Source organism: Tyto alba, unplaced genomic scaffold, assembly GCF_018691265.1.
Source record: "Tyto alba isolate M040663 unplaced genomic scaffold, T.alba_DEE_v4.0 Super-Scaffold_16, whole genome shotgun sequence".
Lineage (NCBI taxonomy): Eukaryota > Metazoa > Chordata > Aves > Strigiformes > Tytonidae > Tyto > Tyto alba.
This window is the reverse complement of record NW_024881278.1, coordinates 31,549,605-31,571,995: the sequence shown is the minus strand read 5'-3', so window position 1 is coordinate 31,571,995 and position 22,391 is coordinate 31,549,605. Positions and strand designations below refer to the sequence as shown.

Below are 22,391 nucleotides of genomic sequence, written 5' to 3'. Positions count from 1 at the left end.
ATATATCTGAAGTCCTGAATAATCTGAATCCCAACAGTTTGACATGCACTTCTGACAAACCTTGCATTTCTGAAAGTTGGCTTAGATTGGTCAAATACAAACAGTCCTTAAGGAAACACTTATCTTGATATAGATTTATGTCTGTATGTAAATGCAGTTAAGTAAAAATAGCAGGTAGACTTTTTAAAATATGTATAATATAAAGTCTTTGCACAAGTGAGACTGCATGAGGATGACATTATCTGTTAGTCATGAAAATCAGAAAATCACTGGATGCATAATGCTAGAGTAGATCAAGTAATGAACAGTGTGAATTTAAGGGTCTGTCATGAGCATTAACTTCAAGGGCTGCTACTGCACTACTGTTCTATCACTTTTCTGTGCACGATTGAACAACGTGTCGTGAATAAAAGATTTCTAGAAGCTAAAATGTCAAGCTTTTTATTATATCCATAAACTAAAGAATATCAATAAAAAACTGAAACTAGTATGTTATCTATTATTTATACAAATTTCTGCAGTGAACCTCTGTAACCAGTAGTGCTCGGTCTGAACAATGTGTTTAATAAAGCAGATAAGAATCTAAACATAAGGGTATGTTTAAAAATTATTGGTCTTACAAATGTTATTTAAAATTCTAGGCAAAGTATACATCTAGCCTAGACTATTTTAAAGATAGATGGAAATAATGGGGGTTTTAACTGTAAGAAAAGAGTTATGATGCTATTGAGTATAACGTTTAAGTTAATGATCTCTGTTGTTTGTAAAAAATATATAAAGTACTTGTACATGAAGGAAATAGGTGTAATTATTTTTTTATTCTGTTTCGCTATATTTGCCAACTAAAATTGAGGCAAATGTTTGTATTCATGATTTCCTTTTGCAATTACTAATGCTAAGACCTAGATTAGTATTTTTCTAAGCACTTATATGTCTAGGCATTATATCCCTCTAAGTTTAAATGAAACTGAAGCACAGTTAGCAAATCAACTATGTAGACAAGCAATACTGCTTTGATTCTTCAATATGACTTAGAATTTCAAAGAATATACTAAAAAAATGATCATCTGGAAAAAAAATATTGCTGTTGTTGACATTCAGTGTATGTGTGGAAGCAGAATTACACATTTGCAGTGTTGCTTTTAGTTTAAAAACCCAAACTTTAGTAACCTCAAAAATAGCGAGAAGATATTACTTAATATGTCTTAATCTTTGAAATTATCACTAGAGATTAATTTCTAACATGGCAATATCTTAAATATCAGATTAATAAAATTATTGTTGTTTTTACTTGTTTCTACTATTCTGCATCTAACTTTACTGACAAGCAAAGTAGTCAATTAATTTTGTAGGGATAATAGTGACATTTGTAGAACCCTCTAGTTTACAAACAGTTTATAAATTCAGGTCTCGGGTTTCTGTTGTTGTGAGGGTTTTTTTCTGGTCAGGCCTGGGAATGCTCCCTGCTTTGCCTCCAAAGACGTAGTCACTGAGCCCTGTTAACATAAAGATACTGCTCTTCTGAGTGTTTTGAATCCACTTGTTTTTCAACAGTGCTCAGGTGTGTTGAGCAAAGTGAGACCCTCTTGGATATGAGCAAGTTTCTCACTGTTTGCATTACGGAGTAAATAGGTCACAGGAGTGGTCTGATTTTTCCCAGTGTAGTTTAGCCACTGAAGGGTATGACACAACATTTTTGCAAGAATTAAGATTCATTTTTTTGAGAATGAGGAATCTTGATTTCTTTTCCAAGTTCTAGAAGAGCGTTACCTAGTTGTCTGAGAATCTCCATTGTCTCTTTGTCTTACCTCAGAGTTTGTTCAACTTGTCATCTTTCCTACCAATTTGTTGACCTTGTTCCCCAGTTTCCTTTTCTTGTTACTACGTGCCTGCAGGCAGTGCCTGATACCTCTAGCACCTGTATCCAGTGCTAGTTAAATCGGTTCTCTCTTACTTTTTCAAGCCACTGAAGTACATATGAACAACACTTAATGTGACCACTGGGAGTGTGTACAGGAAAAATCCTCTTCTGCTAACGTATGGACTCTTCCAAATCTATTAGCTGTTGAAGTTCTAACCAGCTTTTTGGATAGGTAAAATCTCAGGTCAGGTTATTCAAGTTTAATAAATAAGTCAGTTAAAATCAGTTTGCTTATAATGGAAGTTCTTAGGAAACTGAAGGTGTAGGTGTGAACATCAGGGCTCTGCATGATATGACAAGTTGTTTCTTAATGTCATGGCCAAATGTGTACCTTCTCAGCTGTTTTTTGAGGCTGTGTAGGTTCAGCAGTCACGCACATTGCACAAATTAGAATTTTTGTGAAGTGTTTCATAATGCACCTGCCATCTTAAAAATACCGATATTTTTTAAGCATATTCCATAATTTTTGCTAATCAGTTCAGCAGCAGCAGTTTCCTTTTCTTTTTATTGTTTGGGGGGGGGGGGGGGGGGGGAGGGAAAAGAAAGGGAGCTTTATCTGAGCTCATCTTCACCACTTTGTTACAGTGTTTTACTGACATTTATGGCATGCTGATTTTTCTCTCCCTTTCAGAAGAGAAACCCGATTGCTCCAAGGCCCGCTGTGAAGTCCAGTTTTCTCCTCGCTGTCCAGAGGATTCCATCCTGATTGAAGGCTACGCTCCTCCCGGTGAATGCTGTCCACTCCCAAGCCGCTGCGTGTGTAATCCTGCAGGCTGCTTGAGGAAGGTTTGCCAGCCTGGCTATTTGAATATATTGGTTTCCAAGGCATCAGGAAAGCCAGGGGAATGCTGTGATCTCTATGAATGTAAACCAGGTAAAAGCAGACATGATTTTTCAGTTTTTTTCTAACTGTCTGACAAGCACAATAACCTATATAATTGCATTTAATAAAGCCTGTATAGCCTCTAAATTCTTCTGATTCTTCATCAAAATTAAAACTATTGGATGTGGGTAATACCCTTTAAAAAAAAATATATATATATGAGAAATATTACTTTATTTTTTTTTCTTCAGACATTAATTTAAACTGCGCAACAAAGGGAAAAGTAGCCTAGTGAGAATATTCCATTTCTGTGGATGCTACTAGTGAGAGTGACATACGTTTATATACTGATCAGATTATACAAAGGTTTTTCATAGTAGCAATATATTGTGCATGGATAGGGAATTAAGGTTTCTGATTGAAGATTTCTCTAGATTATGGAGTGATGACCCTTAAAAACTGGAGAGCAAAAGGATTGTGGGAGGAGGACAGTGAAAGACTTTACAACAATTTCAGTATTTACCCATTTTCTATTTCATGAGAACACAAATCACCCTTGTGGTTTATTATTCTCAGTGAAGTGAAAGATGTAATTCACTCTTCTTTTTGATCCAGGCTTTGCTTAAGATAAATAATAAAAATAGAGGGATGAAAGCAGGCATGTAAAATTGTATAATCCAAAATCTTATATGCAAACAGGTTCAAGTATGCTTAAGCTGTGCCTGTCCTATGCTTGTTTAACATTTTCTTAAATCCTCGACAGAAGAGTTGTACAGTCTTTGTATCTTCTAGTGCTTCTCTTTGTGTTTTTCCTAATATCCAATGCAAATCTCTCTGCATTGAGATTTAAGCAAACTTTTTCGTTCTATGTCCTGAGTACTTGATGAACAAGTCTTTATAATAATTTTTTCTCTGAAATATTTTATCGACCTTAGTCTTCTTTCATCTAGAGTTAGCTGTAATTTCTTATGGCATAGTTTCCTTGGACTCCTTCCTTGTTATGTTGCCCCTCTATAAGTTTTGTTAGGTTTATCCACATGTCTTTAAAATGTGGTGTCCAAAAGCAGGCTGCTATTTTCAGTGAGTCTTCAGCAGCACTAAATACTACAGAATAACTACTTTCTGTCCTTCATGCAAAATTCTAAATAAGAGCTGACTCTTTTGCAAGAGGTACATTTAGTTTGTGAAATGCTATGATCCCAGGATCTTTCTGTAGCATGACTGCTACGGAACCACAATATTTGTACATTTTAGTTCTTCCTATTTATACTTCAAGTATGCCTTTACTGAAGTCTATCTTGCTGATTTTGGATTATTTATTTACTTAACAAAATGTTAGCTCTGATCATGTCCTTCTGATGGTTATTTGCATTCTCATCTTGTAGTTTGCAAATAACTCAGTCCAGGCTTAACCTTTGTAAGTTACTTCTTGAAGGTTGCTTTCACCTTGTTAGTGTAACATAATCTTCAGATTGAGTATGTGATTATTTATTGCATTAGCGGTTTTCTGTGACTGTGTGTATGTTGTTTTCTGAAGTAGTTTTCATTTTTTGTTGCAGGGAGTTAAGAGGTAGAGGTACATGGGACTGAAAAAATGAAGATGCATGTTAGGAGGGTAGAAGAGCAGAGGCTTTGAAGAGATTGGGGAAGGAGACTAACAGAATTTAAGGGAAGTGTAGAGCTTTGCAATGAGGGTTAGAAATTGAGAGGGCTAAGGGAAAGCAGAAGGTTCACCCTTACCTTGGGAGGTGATGAAAGCGTATTTATTAGGCTAAGAGGCTGAGGAGTGTAAGGGAAAAAAAGGGAGTGCTATTAATATGGAATTATTAGTCAACACATAGTCTGATTTTTGTCAAGTTATATTTCAGTGGCTGTCCAAGTTGACTTTTGTAAATTTGGTTGAGATGTTTTTTTCGCTTGACATGTGACATGGTAGGAAGATCAGAAAGGAAACACAAGCCAACACAAGACTGGAAGACAGGGAAAGGAGCAGATGAATGTTGACAAATCTTAGTAGACTACAAATTGCTTACCACAGAAGGCTGCTTTTTTTTAATGGTAAATCTTTGCAAATCTGAACTTTTCTCAGTTTTCAGAGAGTGTAAACTGTACTTGTGGATACAACATAATTTGTACTTGATATTCAAAGAAAATTAGAGACTAAACAAATACTGATTTTTTTTTTTAATTTTTTGCTTCTTGTAGGAAGTTCAGGATTTTATTTTTAAATTTGCAAGTCAGTATGATCCTTGCTGTTTTTCATTTCCATCTAAACTGTTCCGTCATGTTCTTCACTGTCTGTGGTCTTAAATAAATTTCTTTGAGAGCAGACAATGGAACATCTTGTTTTATTAAGATTATATATTCACAGGATTATAGAATTATAGAGTAATTTAGGTTGGAAGACCAGATGACTCTGGAGTTAATCTAGTCCATCCTGCCTCTCCTGTGCTGTTTTATGACATTTTTTCTCTATGCGTATCTACATGCACTACTGTATATATAGCAGCGTATAAATGTTTTTCTGTATGTATGAATGCTATGAATTATCCATGTGGATTTGCTGAAACAGTGATCATAAAGTGAAATCAGATCATGCTCCTTACATGACAGGAATATTTATTGAGGTAAGCCTGGCAATATGCCTTGTGTCTTCAGAGTTTGACTTGGTATCCTGAAGAATTGTAGGAAAAAAGAATTGGAGAGGAATTGAACTAGCAGTGCTCTGTTTCATGTTTCTTCTGTTTTTAAAGCCATGTTGCTGAAGAAAATGGGTCAATAGACAGTATAAGGCCTGGTATGTAAGTGTTCGTGCAGAGTTTCTTACAGGTCTGATGTCACTAGTTTTACTGAATAGTGTTAGCATGTCGATAGAGTTTACACGTTGAACAGAGGAAACTGTTTTCCATACTTTGCCACAGACCTAAAACCTTTAGTTCTGTGAGTGCTGCTACCAGAGTGATCTTCCTGTACCTCCGTGTCTGCTCAACCAGCCTCCATAGGGATTTTGCACCAGCAAGGGCTTTCTGGTGGAAACAAATTTCCAGAAGGTGACAGGACTGCTTCCTATGATAGCAGTGCTGCCTTATGCCAGTGTAAAGCGTTTGCGCAATTAAAGTATAAATTGTGTTTATTTCTGTTCCTTAAATAAGATGTCACTGCTCTCCAGTTTACAGTGGCATTTGAGTTTGGAGCCTTCTGCTGAGAACTGCATATGTTCAGATACTGTGATTGGCAACTGAGTTACTGAAAGGAAAATAGAAAGTGTTTTCTTAACATTAAATGCTAGAATAAAAATAAAATCTTTCATTTTGAGATCTACTTCCTCTCCTACCTCTTGTACTTCAGGAATACAGTGATTAAAGGCATTGGCATTCGGTTAAAATGAACAGTGAAGAAACTTAGTAGCTTATTCATACCTGTCTATTAACCTCCAGATCAATTTGTCTTAAATGTTCTTACCTGTTGCTCCACCAAGCATCTCACCACAGTTGTGGTACCTACTGACGAAAAATAATATCGTGTCCCTTTTGTTTTGCTGCAATTGTTAAGCTCAGAGGTGAGGTAACAGTGGTCTGGTGCCACAAGCAACCCACTTCATGCCTATGAGATGTGTGTAACTGGCCATTCATGAGCAGCGAATTTACTAATTGATCACTGAATTTAGTTTTAAGCTGGGAGTTACAGTTCTTAAAAAGTATCTTCAAAAATAAGGGTCTTTTCCCTAAAGATAGCTTGAATGAACGGTTTCAAATGGAGCTGCATAATGTGTAAAAATAAACATAACTTGAAACAAGATTTGTGGGAGTACATGTGCCTCTTTTGCTAAGAAGCTAAAACAGTATGAGCCACGATGTTTTTAAAATCATGTTTGCTTTTTTAAAGATGGAGTTAAGATCTAATCTAAAAGGTATTTTGTTGAAGTTGTGATAGGAACTCTAGCTGCTGCTTCTGAATAAAGGTAAATAGGTTACTTCAGCAGTTACCCAACAAGTGTTTGTTCTACCTTTATTGTTACCTTCTTCTTTGGTCATCGTTGTGTACGGTGAGGTGGGGAGTGGCATCTCTAGTTTCTGACGTCCTTGGGAAAGCATTGGAAAATGTCTGCTGTGCTAGAGAGAACCTCTGTTGGAAGGACTGCTCATTTGTCATTCTTCCATCAGTCTGGCAGAACGTCCACTAACTCACCTTCTCCAGCACCCCTGCATGGCCTGAAAATAGCTTTTACTGAAATGGAGTTTTTTCTTGGTTTAAACACAAATGTAAAGAGAATGTTATTGTTTGGCTTATTTCTTTGGGGAATTGTGTGCAGTCAGGGCTCAATGGAAAGTCTGAGATCAGCAGCAAAATTTAGTAGGTAGTGTGTAATGATGCGCAGGGAAGTAGCTTGTGCTCCACCCTGGTACAGCTTAGTGTTGATAATGTGGTCTGGAATTTTTACAGTCTTGCACTAAGGACAAGGGTCAACAAAATCAGAGTTTTATACAGAGTTGAGAGAAATATAATTATATAATACTTTTTTTTTTTTTTTTTAAATTCTCCATTACTAGAAATAGTACATGTTTTGTTAGCAGCTGATGTCGAGATGACTTAAGAGATGAGATTGGGACAGGACTGGAGAAAATGAGTGGGGAAGAATTACAGATACATTTCTAATGGAGCTGGAGAAATGGCTTATAAGTTAACAAAGACTGTGAGGGAAGGAAAAAAAAAATCAGGGGTCCATGTTGGAAAATACCTGTGATAGGGAAGTTAAGGAAGTGATTCAGACAGTGATACAGCTGCATTGAAAGTCCAGGAATGCCATCAGTTCTGGTTATATTTAATACATTCTGAAGTGTGAAGGAATGTAAAGAGGATGATGCATTGTTGTGGAGAGATACTTTCAAGTTTGCTTTCTCCCTCTCTGAGCAAAAGTAACTACCATTATCAGATATAGTCATGTTGTATTCTGTTATTCATGAGGCACCAGCTGAAATGCATCTGAACTGAAAGCAAAGGGTGTTACGTGATGCTGCTTAGCTGCTGAAGAAGGAGACTGTGTACCCTTGTACAGGACCCTCAGAAAGCTGTGACTTCTGGAAAAATACAAAGTCTCTCTTGTGCTGAGCCACTGTGTTGCTGCCTTGACCCTGCACAGATAGCTGTTTGCATAGGTAGCTATTTAGACCTTGCCCCTAAACTCTACGCTCTATTAATTGAAAAGCCAGCATAATATGTAAAGGTGAACCTTAATATACTTTTGTTAACGTATTCTACTATAAAATTATTTTCACTGAGGTATTAGCAGTTTCGTGACCAGAGACCTTCAGTTTTCTAGTCTACCAAGGAGGTTGCATGTTACTGCAGCAATGTCAGGGTCTGCAACAATGCTAGGTTTTCTGCTACATTCTCATAGAAAAAATGGTACCTGTCAGATGCTACTGTATACAAATTCAGTGCATGGGAAAGTTCCTGAAGACTTACAAGCAAATGTTCATCAAATGCATCTTCACTGATAGGAAATTACAACATGTTTATGAGTTCTTGAAGGTATTTATTTGTCAAAGTATATATTTAAAGCTTGAAGCTTATAGAATAGACAAAAGTCATTTTCTTTAGACATGAATTTAATTTTTTTCAGCTTATAATAAAATATATAATAACAGCTTATAAACCTGTTCATGGAAAGTACACTTCAGAATTGATATAAGATGTGAAAACAAAACTAGTAGTTCAGGGGCAAATGTTTGCAGTCTTATTTTTTAGGACAGTAGTGCAGCTAATCTGGGGTCATCTTTTTAAGTAATGAAGTATCTAATTGAAGACTGTTCTGTAACCTTACAATATTTTCAGCTTATCTGGAAGTTTCTCTCAATACTTCTCCAGTTTTGAGGAACCCATTTAAATTTGCAAAACAGTAGGAACTTTTTTCCCTTCTTTTCTTATCTCTCCGTGTCTCTCCTGTGAGGAAAGGCTGGGAGATCTGGGGCTGTTCAGCCTGGAGAGGAGAAGGCTCGGGGGGGGGGGGATCTCATCAGAGCACAGAATACCTGAAGGGAGAGGGTAAAGACAGAGCCAGGCTCTTCTCAGTGGTGCACAACGGCAGGAGCCAGAGGCAGCACGCACAGACTGAAACAACAGGCGTTCTCTCTGAACATCAGGAAACACTTTTTCACCATGAGGGTGACGGAGGACAGGTTGCCCAGAGAGGTGGTTGTGTCTCCCTCCTTGGAGATATGCCGAAGCTGTGTAGGCATGGTTCTGGGCAGCCAGAGCGGAGTGGCCTGGCTTGGGAAGGGGGCTGCACCAGGTGTCCTCCAGACATCATCTCCAACCTCACCTGTTCTATGATAATGTAATAATAAAGATCCCCCGATTTGGAGAGAAGACTGAGGTGGAGTTATGAGTGTGGATTATAAAATTCTGTGGGTGGATAAGCTCAGTGCGTACCCTTTGTTCACCAAATCCTGCTAATCCTTTTGAGAATTGGAGGGTGCTGTGGTACTAGTAAGAGATCAGTATAAAATAAATAAAAAAGGGTAAGTCAAATCAAACAGGGGAACAACTGAACAACTACAGACAATTACAGGAGTTTTTTATTTGAATGCTCTTGATTTGGGGTTCGTTTGTAATTTTTTTGGGGTCTGTACTTTTTTAATAAAGAAAGACTGGGCTGCTTTTCAGTGTTAATGAGCCATGTACTAGCACACTCTAGCCACTGGAAAGAATGTGAACTATTTAGGAAGAAAGAACACCTTAGCTGAGACTTGGTGGCATGATTAGGCATTCTCCTTGTGTTTTTTCTTTCACTGTCATTACTGGTATATGCAAAGATGGACACAGAAGTAGCCGTGCGGTAGCAGTTTGTTCGTGAAACTTGTTGCCTGGTTCTTCCCAGACTGCTTACCTGAGCCGGAGGTGGAGTGGGCCTTGAATCCAGGGAGGTAGAAAGATTACTAGTTTAAATTCAGGGAATTGGGCATTGGTAGTTACTTGGCACAACAGAATCGTGCAAATTGTTTTGGCCGCATTGGACCATGCCGACGAGGTCGTGATTCTCAGTGCCTGTTGTGATAATGGAGGAACTAGATGTATGTTTCTCACAGAAGAACCATTTCATATGTGGTAATAAAATGGAACCCAAAACTCTAGGGTTTTTTAAACTGAAATATTATGAAATTGAATATTCCCGTTTTAAAGGCAAATAGGTAATTTAGTGTGTTTACAAGAGATACAAAAGTTAATTTGATAATTGCTTTTTGTCAAGATGAGTAAGTGAAATCTTTCCATTTAAATTTAGCAATTTTCTGCATTGCTCCACAAAATAGATATTAATTAAATTTGTGCATTTTCTCAGTGAGAACCTCTTGAACTTGTCAGGTTGCTCTGATTTAGCAGATGGTTCAGTTTCCCAAATTACTGGGAAAAGGCAGATTCTGAATATTGCTTATACAGAGGATGCTCACGTGCTCGTATACTCGGAGAGTTAACGGTCTTTAGGACAAACCTACTGGTCCTAACACTGATGAGTTGCAAACTGGTTCCATTGAACTTGTGCTTTCATTCAAATGATTAATGAGATACACTAAGTAGATGTAATTCTGAGACTGATATCACGTTATGGCCAATTGAATTACTATTGTTGTGTACCTCTGAGGATCAAGACTGAAAATGTGTAGGACTAGAAGACAGAAAATGGGACTTGGAAGAGGTCTCAGCTCTCACAAGAGGTGTGGTGTAGCGTTGCCAAGCTGCTTTAGCACGACAGTAGGCAGTCGTAATAGCGTCAAAACTGAAGTGAAGTTTAATCAGTAATCAGGGATTTCGGACTGTGTAATTTTCAGTCTGATCTCACTCTGTTCATCCTGCGTGCTCAGTCAGTAGGTAGCTTATTTCTTTAAAGAGGGGAACCATGTTTTATTCTGTACTTCCTTAGTGTAATTATGCTAAGAAATAGCAAATAGATAATGCCTGAGCTGGTATTGTTTAACTTGGGAGATGTAGGACCAAATGAGATAAAGATGTGTTTCAACTTTATTGAGTATGACTCATAGGAATAAATGTATATTCAGCCTGATTTTTCTTTTTCGCATTTCTAAGCATTTGTTGCTTTCTAAAAAGCATCAGTCAGTCTCAGTAGTTTTGCGGAATTCTTCATCTTGTTAATGCAGATATATTTGGTGGTTTACATTTCTATTTTTGCCATGTATAAATACCTAAACAGCACAACCTAATGGAATAATCTTTTAAAATGTAGTTTACATGTGCAGGCATAAATCCGGTGTATCTGTAATTTGTTTTATATATTTCCTATAACTCAGGTATTTTACTTTTTAAACAGACTTTAATCAGGAAAAAATTAAACAGTGAATTGTTAACTGTTTTAAAAGCTGTGTGGAAAATATATTCTTAGTAACCTAGTAAATTTCTGGTAATTAATATTATCCACAGCTGTAATGATCGTTTAAGGTTGCCTGTTTAACTCTTATAAATTTTTCATTAACTAATATTAGTTCAGTTACTTCCCAAGCCAATAATTTTAAAAAGTGAATCTTAAAGAGAATGGAACTCTTTTTGTGATGTTACCTACGGAGCATAACTTCGTTAGATAATTTTTCTGACTTAAATGCTGATTCATAACTGGTTGCTTATGATGAAGTAGTTTGCAAAAAGCTTCTAAAGCATGAGTAAAAGGAATTTTCTTCTCCCCTTCCTCCATAGTGTTCAGTGTGGATTGCAGCACAGTCGAATGTCCTCCTGTTCAACAAGTTGTTTGCCCACTGGATAGCTATGAAACCCAAGTCAGGCTGACGGCTGATGGCTGCTGTACCCTGCCCACAAGGTTGGTGTCCTGATGGCTGAGTATTTTCAACTTGCTCTACAATTCAGGTGCTATAAATACAGGATAATAATGCATACTTCTGTGGCAATAAATGTTAATACAGAATAACAGATCTATGAAGTAGGTTAAAGGTGTCAGGCTGATAAAAATACAAAATCTACCTTTTAGAAGCAGAAAAAAATTCTCAGTGCAAATGCATGAAGCTGATTTTTCCTAAAATTGAGGGGTTTGCTCCTCTAGATTGATTTTTTTTTTTTTCAATGTATTCACTTAATTTTACAAAACTAAATTATTTTGAGAAGCTTTTGAAGGTCTTTGTTGGTAAGGAATTAAATTATGGACATGTAGAAGATATGTGAGAGAAAATCTCGCCTAGTCAAAGAAAAAAAAGCCATGTTTTTTTGTATGTGGAAGACCATTGTAAGAAGCTAAAAGATGGTGGCTATCTGGAACTGTAGGGAAACGGCTATTTCAAATACTCCCATTTTACTTCTGTTGTTGTTCAAGTAGGTATAATTTATTACAGTTAGAAAAATAAGACAATTTGAAGTTGGTTTTGTTCCAAAATTCTGCACTGCTGTTTCAGCTTCTGTTTTTATAACAGACTCCCCAAATCCTTATTCAGCAATATGCCCGATAAATACAAAATCAAGCAAAAAGTACCATCAATGGAAATATTTTGCCCAAAAAATAAAATATTTCCTGTAGGTGTAACTGGTCAGTTTATTTGGTAGAAAGGTCTTTGCACCATACAATATTGCCGTATTCTCAACCCCCCCCGAGATTGTAAAGGAGTGTTGAACTTGCAAAGAATTCAGAAAGTAGAAAATGGCAAAGGTAGTGTCATGATGAATCAGGGATCTTTCCTATTGGGTACCCTTTGGTTACACATTTAATGTGGTGACTTCTTTGAAACTGCTGTTTCCATGAAATATGAGGGTCTCTTGTTGCATGGAGAGTTAAAATTACATCTATTAAAAAAAAAAAAAAAAAGCAGAAAAGTAGATTTGAAGAACTTCATATAGTACAGTAATCCTGTCTATTAAAATTTGAAAATATATGTCTAAACTTGACAAATTGTAATTGTGGAATATACATAGTAGTCTGCTACTTAAAAAAATACTTACTATCTTATTTGGTGAATGCTACAAATGTTCTTTCATTCAGAGTTACCGGTTTTTTCTTTTTTTTTTTTTTTTTTCTGAATTTTGGACCAGAGCATGTTATGGATTCTCAGTATTTTTTAAAATATTCTCATTAACCTTCCTAGGAATTACAATAATTTCATATTATTTGAGAACTGACCTGTCTAGTTGGGATTGCACAGGAGGCTGTAGGTTTTAACTAGTCATCGTACGGGCATTGCTGCCCATGCAGCTCAGCGTGTTCAAGACAACTAGAATAAAATGCTGCTAAGGACTGTATTCAGAAAGACAGATTATAAAGTGAAAGAAACAATCTCAGATTAAAATTTCATAAATTTCTAGTTTAGGTTAACACTCAGAAACCTTGACACAATGGAAAACTGAGATTAATGGTAGATTTTTACTTCCAAATTTGTTTCAACTTGCTGAATTAAAAAGTGATATATAGGCCAAATTATTTTTGTTTCCCAAAAGTAAAATTGTGTTCCATTTTTCTGCAGTCTAATATAAATTGTGGTTTGATTTTTCTATTGCTTGGGTGGAGGGAATGAAAAATATCTACTTTATTCTTTGTAAATGATAACTTCAGTGTTCCTTCCATCAGGGAACATAGAGTACCAAGAAAATAAAACTTCATTTACTTCAGAAAAATGACCAGTTGGAAATATTTTCTATTTTTAGCACACACATGGGAATTGATCTTAAATAAAATACCTAGAACAAACATGTCCTTGAAAGAATCTTTTTTTTTTTGATAATGTTTATAACCAGTTAGTTTGTTGTGTGTTAACTGTAACCGATGTCTGAAGTGTATTTGTACACATGCATGATACTTAAGTGACAAAACCAGTATTCTTATCTCATCTGCACAGAACCCCCAATTGTACAAGCAGGTTTAGAGTGTGTGAATTATTAGATAATTATGAATTAAATTGAAACCTCTTGGAAATCAGATTGCTGTGCGTTAGTGGGCTCGGAGTTCAACAAGGGATCAGAGATGGGATGGATGAGTTGTTAGCTCTTGGAGTCTTATGATTGGATCTGAGGATTTTTTATGTTAATATCTCTGTACTACTTGATGTGTAAAACTGCAAAAAACCACAATTAGCATAACCTAATCTGTCTGCAGGCAGGTTGAAACCATTATAGGTGTCTTATACTTCTCCATTAATTTTTAATTTTGTGGCTCAGTCTGTGTTGCTGTGTATAGTTATTATGTGGGTAGCTAGATTTTTTGATTGCCTTAATTGCCAAAACAATAATGTACTTTTCAATAAAGTAAGTGAGAAGGAAAGAAGAAAAGATGACTCTGGGAACAGTAAGATCATATAGATGCTTTACATGTTGTGTGCCTTCTAGAAATGCATTTAGTTATTGAGATTTTAATATTGTGCTGTGTTTTTTAAAGGAAGACAGTGCCATAGTCGTCATTCTTGTGCTGTAGGTAAAGATATTACTTGAAGAAGGGAATAGAGGAATGTAGACATGGGGATAATCAGAAAAGAAAATTCAGATTAAGGTTAGAGGGAAGTATATGTATGAAAAAAGAGAGAGCAGAAGGGGAAACTTAAGTTCAGTTACTTGGAAGATGAAAGTCAAACCATTTGAATTCAGGTTCAATGTTTCCAAAGATCTGAGGAAACATTGGAGCTTTATATTCCAAGCCAGGGTCTCTGTCCCACATGATACTTGCATTTCAAAACTATAGAAAAAGTAAAATAAAGTGCAGATTTATGGATGAATGACCCTATGCTTGGGAAGAAGGGATGTTTTTCCTTAATTCTGGATTTTTTTGCTAAATTAATGGTGAAATATTAACATTGCATTGACTGTGAGTCAATTTAGAATCACCTAAACCAATATAATATCTCTTCTTAATTGTTAGAATTAAGTTCAAAAGAAGTGGCACTGTATGTCTTAATGTACATTTGAAAATAATTTGTTGAAAACATAGAGGTAGTGTTTCATAAGGTCATAATCTTTAGATTTTGTGAAACTATTTTTATTAAGATTATGAACTCTTTCAGGAAATTACAATTATTTTTCATTTGCTGACACATAAAATAAAGCCTTAATATCAGCAGAACCAGAGAGCAGTCAAGGAGATCATTGTGGTTAAGGATGAATAATGTGTCACTGACTTGGTTAACAAGTAGCTGACAACTTAACATGCAGCAGGAGCAGATTGACTTCTGTCCCACATCATTTTCTTCTCTGGTTTCTTGTATGTAATACACTAGGAAAACAGAGATCCTTAAACCTGGTGTTAAGTTGGCATTTGTTTTATGAGTGATCTCCTGAATGCATATTCATAATATTGAAAACTCCTCACCCAATGACAGGGGAAAAGTGGGAATAATAAACAAACATCTGATACTGTAAGTTCTTGTACTTGCGTTCAGAGGTTCATTTAGTTTCACACTGATTTCTAATGCCATGGTTTAAACAGAACAGCCTACTGATTCGTCATTGATATCAGAATACCGGTTGCTTCAGCTTTCATCAGACTGTCATGAGACACCTTAAATCTCCAGCTATTGTGTTAGGAAAGCTAAATGATATGTCTGTGTCTGGTCTTGGTAAAGATGCTCTCATCTCCAAGGAGTTTATGGGATAAAAATATATTAGGTCTCTTACAGAGCACATGTTACCACATTTTTGTTAATGTAAGTTTGTCTTCCTCTATTACAAAGTTAAATAAAGAGATGATCAATATAAAGTGTACAGAATCTGTTATCTTCGGATGTTTCCAATTTTTCTGTTGTGAATGAATTTTCTTCAAATTTTCAGATTCCTTTAAGAAACTGTATGTAAGTATAAAAAAAAAGTCTATTGAAATCAGTTTAATTTTTTATCTATGAAGAATGGACTGTAACAGCAGGAGCTGATTTCAGTGGTTGGTGTTGGCTTAATCTTTATTGCTCGCATGGTTTTATACATTTTTCATAGCATTATATACAATGGAATATGGCATGTTTGGATAGCTTTACACCAAATATTTTGAATTATCTTTTTTTTTTCCTTCTGACTGCTCTCTTTATTAGAATATTTAGGAAGTTTAGTCTTTCCTAGCTCTCTGCTTCTTGCTCTAGTTTTATCCCCCTGTTCATGCGCTCTTTTCCCTTCATGTAATCTAAGTATAGTCTCCTCCCTTGTACCAGTTTCCATTCTCCTTGATGTCATCTGTTAAAATTCTGGTAACTTCAAGATTCATTCAGTGCTGTGTTATCACAGAGATCTTTTTTATACACACACACCCCCTTCCCCCCAGGTATTCTTGGTCAGTCTGTTAATAAAACCAGATAAAACAAGAAAATTCTAGAAAACTAGAATTATGTTAGTACTGTGTCAGTATTAAAAAGAACAGCAACTAAGTACTTAAAATCTGGTTATCTTGATATCAGTTCTGAGAAAAATAATGGAAAAACAGTTAGAGGATTAAATTGAGGATTAAAGGATGTATTTATAGCTAAAAGCAACCAGTGTTGCTTTGACAGGAGCAGTTTTATGAAACTTGATTTTGTTTTTTGAAGATAATAAGCTTGCCTTGAAAATCTGACCATCAGAGTGTCTTCCTTCTCAGCTTCTGTCTTCTGTAGTCACCAGTCCTTTTCCTTGTATTGGATTCTAGAAAACAAACCAAAACAAAGAAGAAGGAACTCAAAAAAATCTCCGAGGACTTTTCAGTTAATATTGTCTCATAGGGTTTACTTTATAAAATGGAAATATATCTATATGTTCACTAAATCACAGTAATAACTTTGTTTGATATACTTATTTAAAAAGCACACACCATAAGGCTGAATATGTTCTAGATTAGAAAAAGTTCAGGAATAATTGATATATGCTCGTACATCAAAATCTCCAGTAGCTTATTTTCTGTCTATGTCTTAGCTTTAAAAAAGCAGTATCAAGGTTGATGTGGTGGGAGGAGGAGGGAAAAAGCAAATGTAAATGAAGCACAACAGAAGCAGATAACAAGTAACAGAGACATGAAACTTTAAGAGCAGCGAACTGCTTAATAAATCTAAACAAAACAGGAATACAAGTCATGATGACTGTTTCATGTGTCAGGAGAGTGAAGAAGAGCTTTTTACAGATACAGTCTTACAAGATTGGAGCCCAAAAGGCTTGGGATTGAAGGATGAGCAAGTGAAGACCGAGCAAATTAAGATTCTGAATCTGACCATTTCACTATCACTTCATCACAGGCAGCTGGATGGTGTTGCAAGTGCAAAACTCTCAGTTGGCTTGAAGAGTGTGAGGAGTAGGATTATAGTTTTACTGTTTAGAAGAAAACATCTGAAAGTTTCTCAAATGAGTTAGTCGTAGAACTTTTTTCCTTGTTTGAACAGTCTTTTCCCTGTTTTTTTTTCTTTATATGTGGCTAAAATGTGTTAATGTGGGGCTGCTGTGAATGGCAATACCACAGTTTGGTCTGCAGCATGGTAAAGAAATGAAACGTACTTGACCAGCAAAAGTGTTAGTTCTCTGGACGATGTAGTAAAATATTGTTTTACATTATAATCACCTACTCAGTCCCATTGGAGAGTAGGAGGGGCAATTTATATGTGCATTTTTTTCTCCCTAAGCATAAAGCTTTACTTAGAAAACAGCACAGCTCTTCCCCCAGTTCTTAAATACTTACATTTTTGTACAGCTCAAAACAAGTAGTATTAGTTTGATGAAGTAGCAAATAATTTATTTACCCAAGGTTATGATAAGCTGTATTTGGTTAGAAATTAAATATAACTTAGAACAATACAGAGTCTTACTTTTTAATCATATTTATTCAAGTAAAACTACTTTTCAAGGGATGAAATAGTAGGAAAAAGAGTAAATTTATGAAAACATGCTTAACTTCAATAATAATATATTAAATTGAGAAAACATTCTTTTGCCTCTGACCTGTACTAAAATACTTGTAACATGAGTGTGCTATATTTAGCAGTTCTAAAGAAATTAAGGATTAGTAGCGGTTTGTATTAGAGAGTCACTAAATTTTGTATACCACTACTGAATTGGTCTGGTTTATTATCTGTGGTCCTTTGTTTCTAATAGAACTTTGTGCTGTTTTAGGCACAATATAGATGCCACTTGTGAAATCCATTGTTAGCGGTTTCACTTTAATTTTTCAGAGAACTTGTAGATATCCGTTAAGTCAACCATGATGCCTTTTCATTTTAGTGAACTGAAACAGAGGTCCCTGTGGCAGCTGTTTATGCAAATATCACACCTCTTCAGATGTCTTTTATTTATGATTTTGTTATCCTTCTAGATTACTTTGCCCAGTAAGCAATTGCTTTTAATGTACTTTATCCCCTTTTATGATACTTGGACCTGTTGTCATTGTCTAATCTATTGTGTCCATAACCTGTCATGGCATTGGACCTACCATGCAATATTCTGTACTTCATGTTACACCAGTGTCTAGAGAATTCTAGTGTCAACTACACATAGACCAGCACAGTTCTTTTCTTCTCATTTTATGGCAGCCACCAGAATCATAACTGGGAAATCTATAGTTGTAAGTTCTCTTTTAAGATATTACTGATTTATATTTGCATTATATTTGAGAATACCCATACACAGCTAGTTGGATAATGTTTTTATTCTGATAGCATCTGTAGAGGGATGACCTCTGAGTCCCCGATTACCTTTGCATCTGTCCCACTCAATAGAAGGGGTAGTGTACACCTTTCTGTTCATTCTTAGCTGCTTGGCTGGGCCAGATCTTTTCTATGTCATTCCTTATCAAAATATGACATGTTCTTGCATGTTTGTCTAGATTCTTTTCTTAAGTCTTCTTATCTTTGGGAGACCTTAATTTTATGATACATTGTTTGGGTGTTCAGTGCAGGATTCACCATTTAGTTTTTCCCAACCTTTAGAGGGCAGTCATGATTTTCCAGGAGGTGTAATTTTTGCTCTTTTCCCCCTGTACCAGTCACCTCTCTTAAGCAACTTTTGCTGATACAGAGGTCTCCCTTGTATTTGTTCTAGAATTTTAGATCCTTCTCCTCCACCCATCTCATCCTCAAGAAATGATATCCAAGAGAAAGTGGTTGTGGATCCCAGTTTTTGTTAAAGGAAAGTTCAGCTGGAACTGGTAAGACCAAATACAAATCCAAGCACCTGTATCTTCCTGAGATTTCTGTTCAGGGTTTGTCTTCTGAGTAACCTGGGCAGCTGGACCAAAGGTCTAACAAAAGCTTGTTAAGGGTTCTGCATAAGCTTTCCTGTGCCTTCAGTTCTTTCATCAGCATCTTAGAAAATCTGGTTTCTAGCTGTCATGGCCAACTTTCTCAAGCTGTTTCTCCTGTACTTTAACTCAAGGAGACCGCTTTTCCATCTCAGGTACATCTGACCATCCAATACCATGATGTTGTAACATTTGGTGTTGAACTGGAGACTCACTGAAGAAACAGGTTTCATATCAAAGGAAAGCTCTACATTGATGCCAGTAGAACCCATCCCATGTCAAGCTCAGTCTTGCAATAGGGTTTTATTTGTTTTAACAGTTGATAAAAAGCTAAATAGAACACTGCAGTTTTGTGAAGTTTCATAGTATCTGGTGTTGTGGTTTGAGCTTAGAGGGCAACTGAGCACCACACAGCCACTCACTCCCCCTCCCCCCCTCCCAGTGCTGGGCAGGAGAAAATAAGCAAAGGCTCATGAATTGAGATAGGACAGGGCGGGATGAATGACCCATTACAGTCACAGGCAAAAGACAGACTCATTAGGGGAAGAAGAGAAGAACATAAATTTAATAGACTCAAACAATGATAACACTTAACTGACAGGATAGCATACTGAAAAGCATTACCACATCTTGAACACACCTTCCCCCTACCCCTCCCTTCTTCCTGGGCTCAGCTCTGCTCCCAATATCTCTACCTCCTCCCCCCAGCAGTGCAGGGGCAGGGAATGGGGGGTGCAGTCAGTGCTGCCTCTTATTCCGTCTTTGGGGTGGCAGGGAAGTTCTGTACTTTCTTCTCCCTGCTCCATTGTGGTCCCCCTCTCACAGGAGACAGTCCTCCACAACTTTTCTGCAACTGGAGTCCCTCCCACAGGATGCAGCCCTTCCTGAGCTGCTTCAGTGTGGGACACTCCTGCGCATTGCAATCCTCCCAGCGCTGAACTAAAACAAGCGGGGACTGCTTCTTCCCACAAGGTCCCAGCCTCTTTCAGATGAAGACACCTTAAATGGTGGGAGGTCCCTCAGAGACCACGTGTCAGTGGCTGTTCCACCGTAGACCTCCACGGGTGGCAGGGGGGGACCACCCTGCCAACTCACCACAGGATACAAAGGGATCTCTGCTCTAGCACACCTCTTCCCCCTCACTTTCCTCCTCCACTCTTCCACTGACCTTTGTGTTCACATAGATTTAGTAACTCGTCCTTAAATATGTTACTGCAGCGACGCAGCTGATTGGCTTGGCCATGATGCAGAGGTGGGGCCGACTTGGAACATCAAGAAGCTTCTCACAGGGGGCCACTGCTGTAGCCCCCTCCCCTGCTACCAGATGCCCTACCACTCACTCAAACCCAGGACATCTGGAAATAAGTGTTTAGACATTTTCATGCATTTTAGTCTTTAAAGAAAAGTCCTCAAATATTTTTCACAGGAAAGCCATTTCTGCTAAGTGAGAAAGTGGTGTTGAGTCCTGTTTACGGACTGCACTATACTGAATATCCACAAAGAGCAAGGATTAAAGGGCACATGCGACCTTTATGGGTGACCCATGCTTCATGTCCATATCTTCTCCATGTTGATCTTCCAGAAGATGTAGGAACTGCTAAATTCAAAGTTCAGTCAGTCCCCTTCTTTCTCCCTTACTACAGCTGCCTCAGCAATTCCTAGATGTTCTCAGTGTGATGATAGTTTTTGCTGCCTTGGCATCCAGCCTCACAATGTGGGTTGTTTTGGCAAGCAACCATATTTTCCCGAAGTCCACAAATGAGAAAAAGATGATAAGTTGTTGGTTGGGTTTTTTTAAAAGCTATCTCAATAAAACTTGAACAGAAGCTCTTGAAACACAAGACATTTCTGGAGTCTGATGGCTGACTTCTGAGTGTCAGAGACCTCAAACAAAGAGAAGAAACATGAGAATGTTTTCAGAAGAAATAGTATGTGAATCTGACGCAGAAGAAGCTGTAAGACATGGGAAATATAGGGGTCCTTTTGCACCTGTATTGTTTAAGGTAAAAATACACATCCATGCTTTTCCACCAACTCCTAGGAACTGCTGAATTGCAAAGCCTTTCAAGACAATGCTACCTAAAGGAAGAAGCACATTTCCCGTAAGCAAAAAAAAAAAAAAACAAAAAACCAAAAAACCCAAAGCAAAACAAAACAGCATTTGCATAGGGGGAGGAAGTATTGATCAGTTATGCAAACAGCTTCCTTTTTTTATGTATGAGTTTTTATGTAGTAGTTTAATCTGACCATGTGCTATGTTAATGGTATATTTACTCCTTCACTGTTAAACTTAAGAATAAATTTTAACCCAGATAAATTAAAGTAACTCTTAATTGTACCTACTTCAAGATGGTGTTTTATGCTTCAAAGTAGAATGAGATTGTAGTGTCTATAGAATTTGGGTTTGTTTGTGTTCTTGACAAGAAAGCTGGTGTTTGAACTCTTTCAGATTATAAGCTGGTAAATACAACTTTCTGTTACAAATATTTGGTTTTACCACTCAGTCTAAGAATTAGTGTATACTTTGATCACACTGAATATTGCTCCTTCTCCTCCTCCCAAGACTTCCCGCTCTATTTTGTTCCATTTCTTCTATTTAATCAGCTATTAACTTGTTTGGAAATTGAATAGGTGATTTAATTTTATGTATAGACTTATGTATGTTCCGGTTACTTAGGTGGTCATGAACCTGATCTAATAATTTCTGACTTGAACAGGCAAATTTCTGTTTGTATCACAGAGATCAATAATGTCTTTGACAGTTGTCTTCAAACTCATAATTGCACAGATGCCAAGGGAGACCCATATATGTAATAAAGCAATAGAATTATCAGTTGGATGTTTGCATTTTAGAAGGGAAGCAGACATGAGAATTTCCCAGCAGTTACCAAGAGTACTTGGAGCAGATGATAACACCAACATTACTGAGGTTATACCAAAAGTTTGAAGATGTGTTTCCTCTAGAAAATAGCAGGAATGATTTTGTCAGACTTCAGCACCCACAAATCACCACTTCCTTTTTTCCTTCTTAAAGGTGGAACTGAAGGTTGTGGGTAGTTTTAAAAATAATAAGTAGTTTCCCACTACTCTTCCTTGAAATGTCATTGATGGAATTTAAAGAATCTTTTTTGTAGATAAGGGTTACAGTTCTTGCATACATGGTTCCCACTACACGGAAAAGGTCTCATTAATTAAATGGAGTTGTTTGTTTTCAGAAACACTGGGAATCTGGAGCATTCTTATGACCTAATTTTTAAATTTAGTCCATAATGGAGTAAATTCAGAAGCTAAATGATCACATAATGGTTTGCCACATTTTTAGGAAAGTCATATTTATCCCTCTGAACAGTTTGCTTTCTGGTCTCTCTCTTGAAAACAGCAGGAACGGGTTTCTGTCTTAGTCAGTTTATCCAAGGTGCGGCAGGAGCTTCACCTGATAAGGGATGCAAAGAATAGTAAGAAGAGCTTCTACAGTT

General features: G+C 36.8%; 1 protein-coding gene across 1 annotated transcript in view; it reads left to right on the top strand.

The window, feature by feature from the left end:
• The window catches only part of CRIM1 (cysteine rich transmembrane BMP regulator 1), a 196,205-nt gene that overhangs the window by 87,761 nt on the left and 86,053 nt on the right, over positions 1 to 22,391 (top strand). The window contains exons 3-4 of the mRNA XM_033011059.2: positions 2,553 to 2,795; positions 11,448 to 11,568. Of these exons, the coding sequence (XP_032866950.2) occupies positions 2,553 to 2,795; positions 11,448 to 11,568 (364 nt within the window). The remainder of the gene's footprint in view (positions 1 to 2,552; positions 2,796 to 11,447; positions 11,569 to 22,391) is intronic.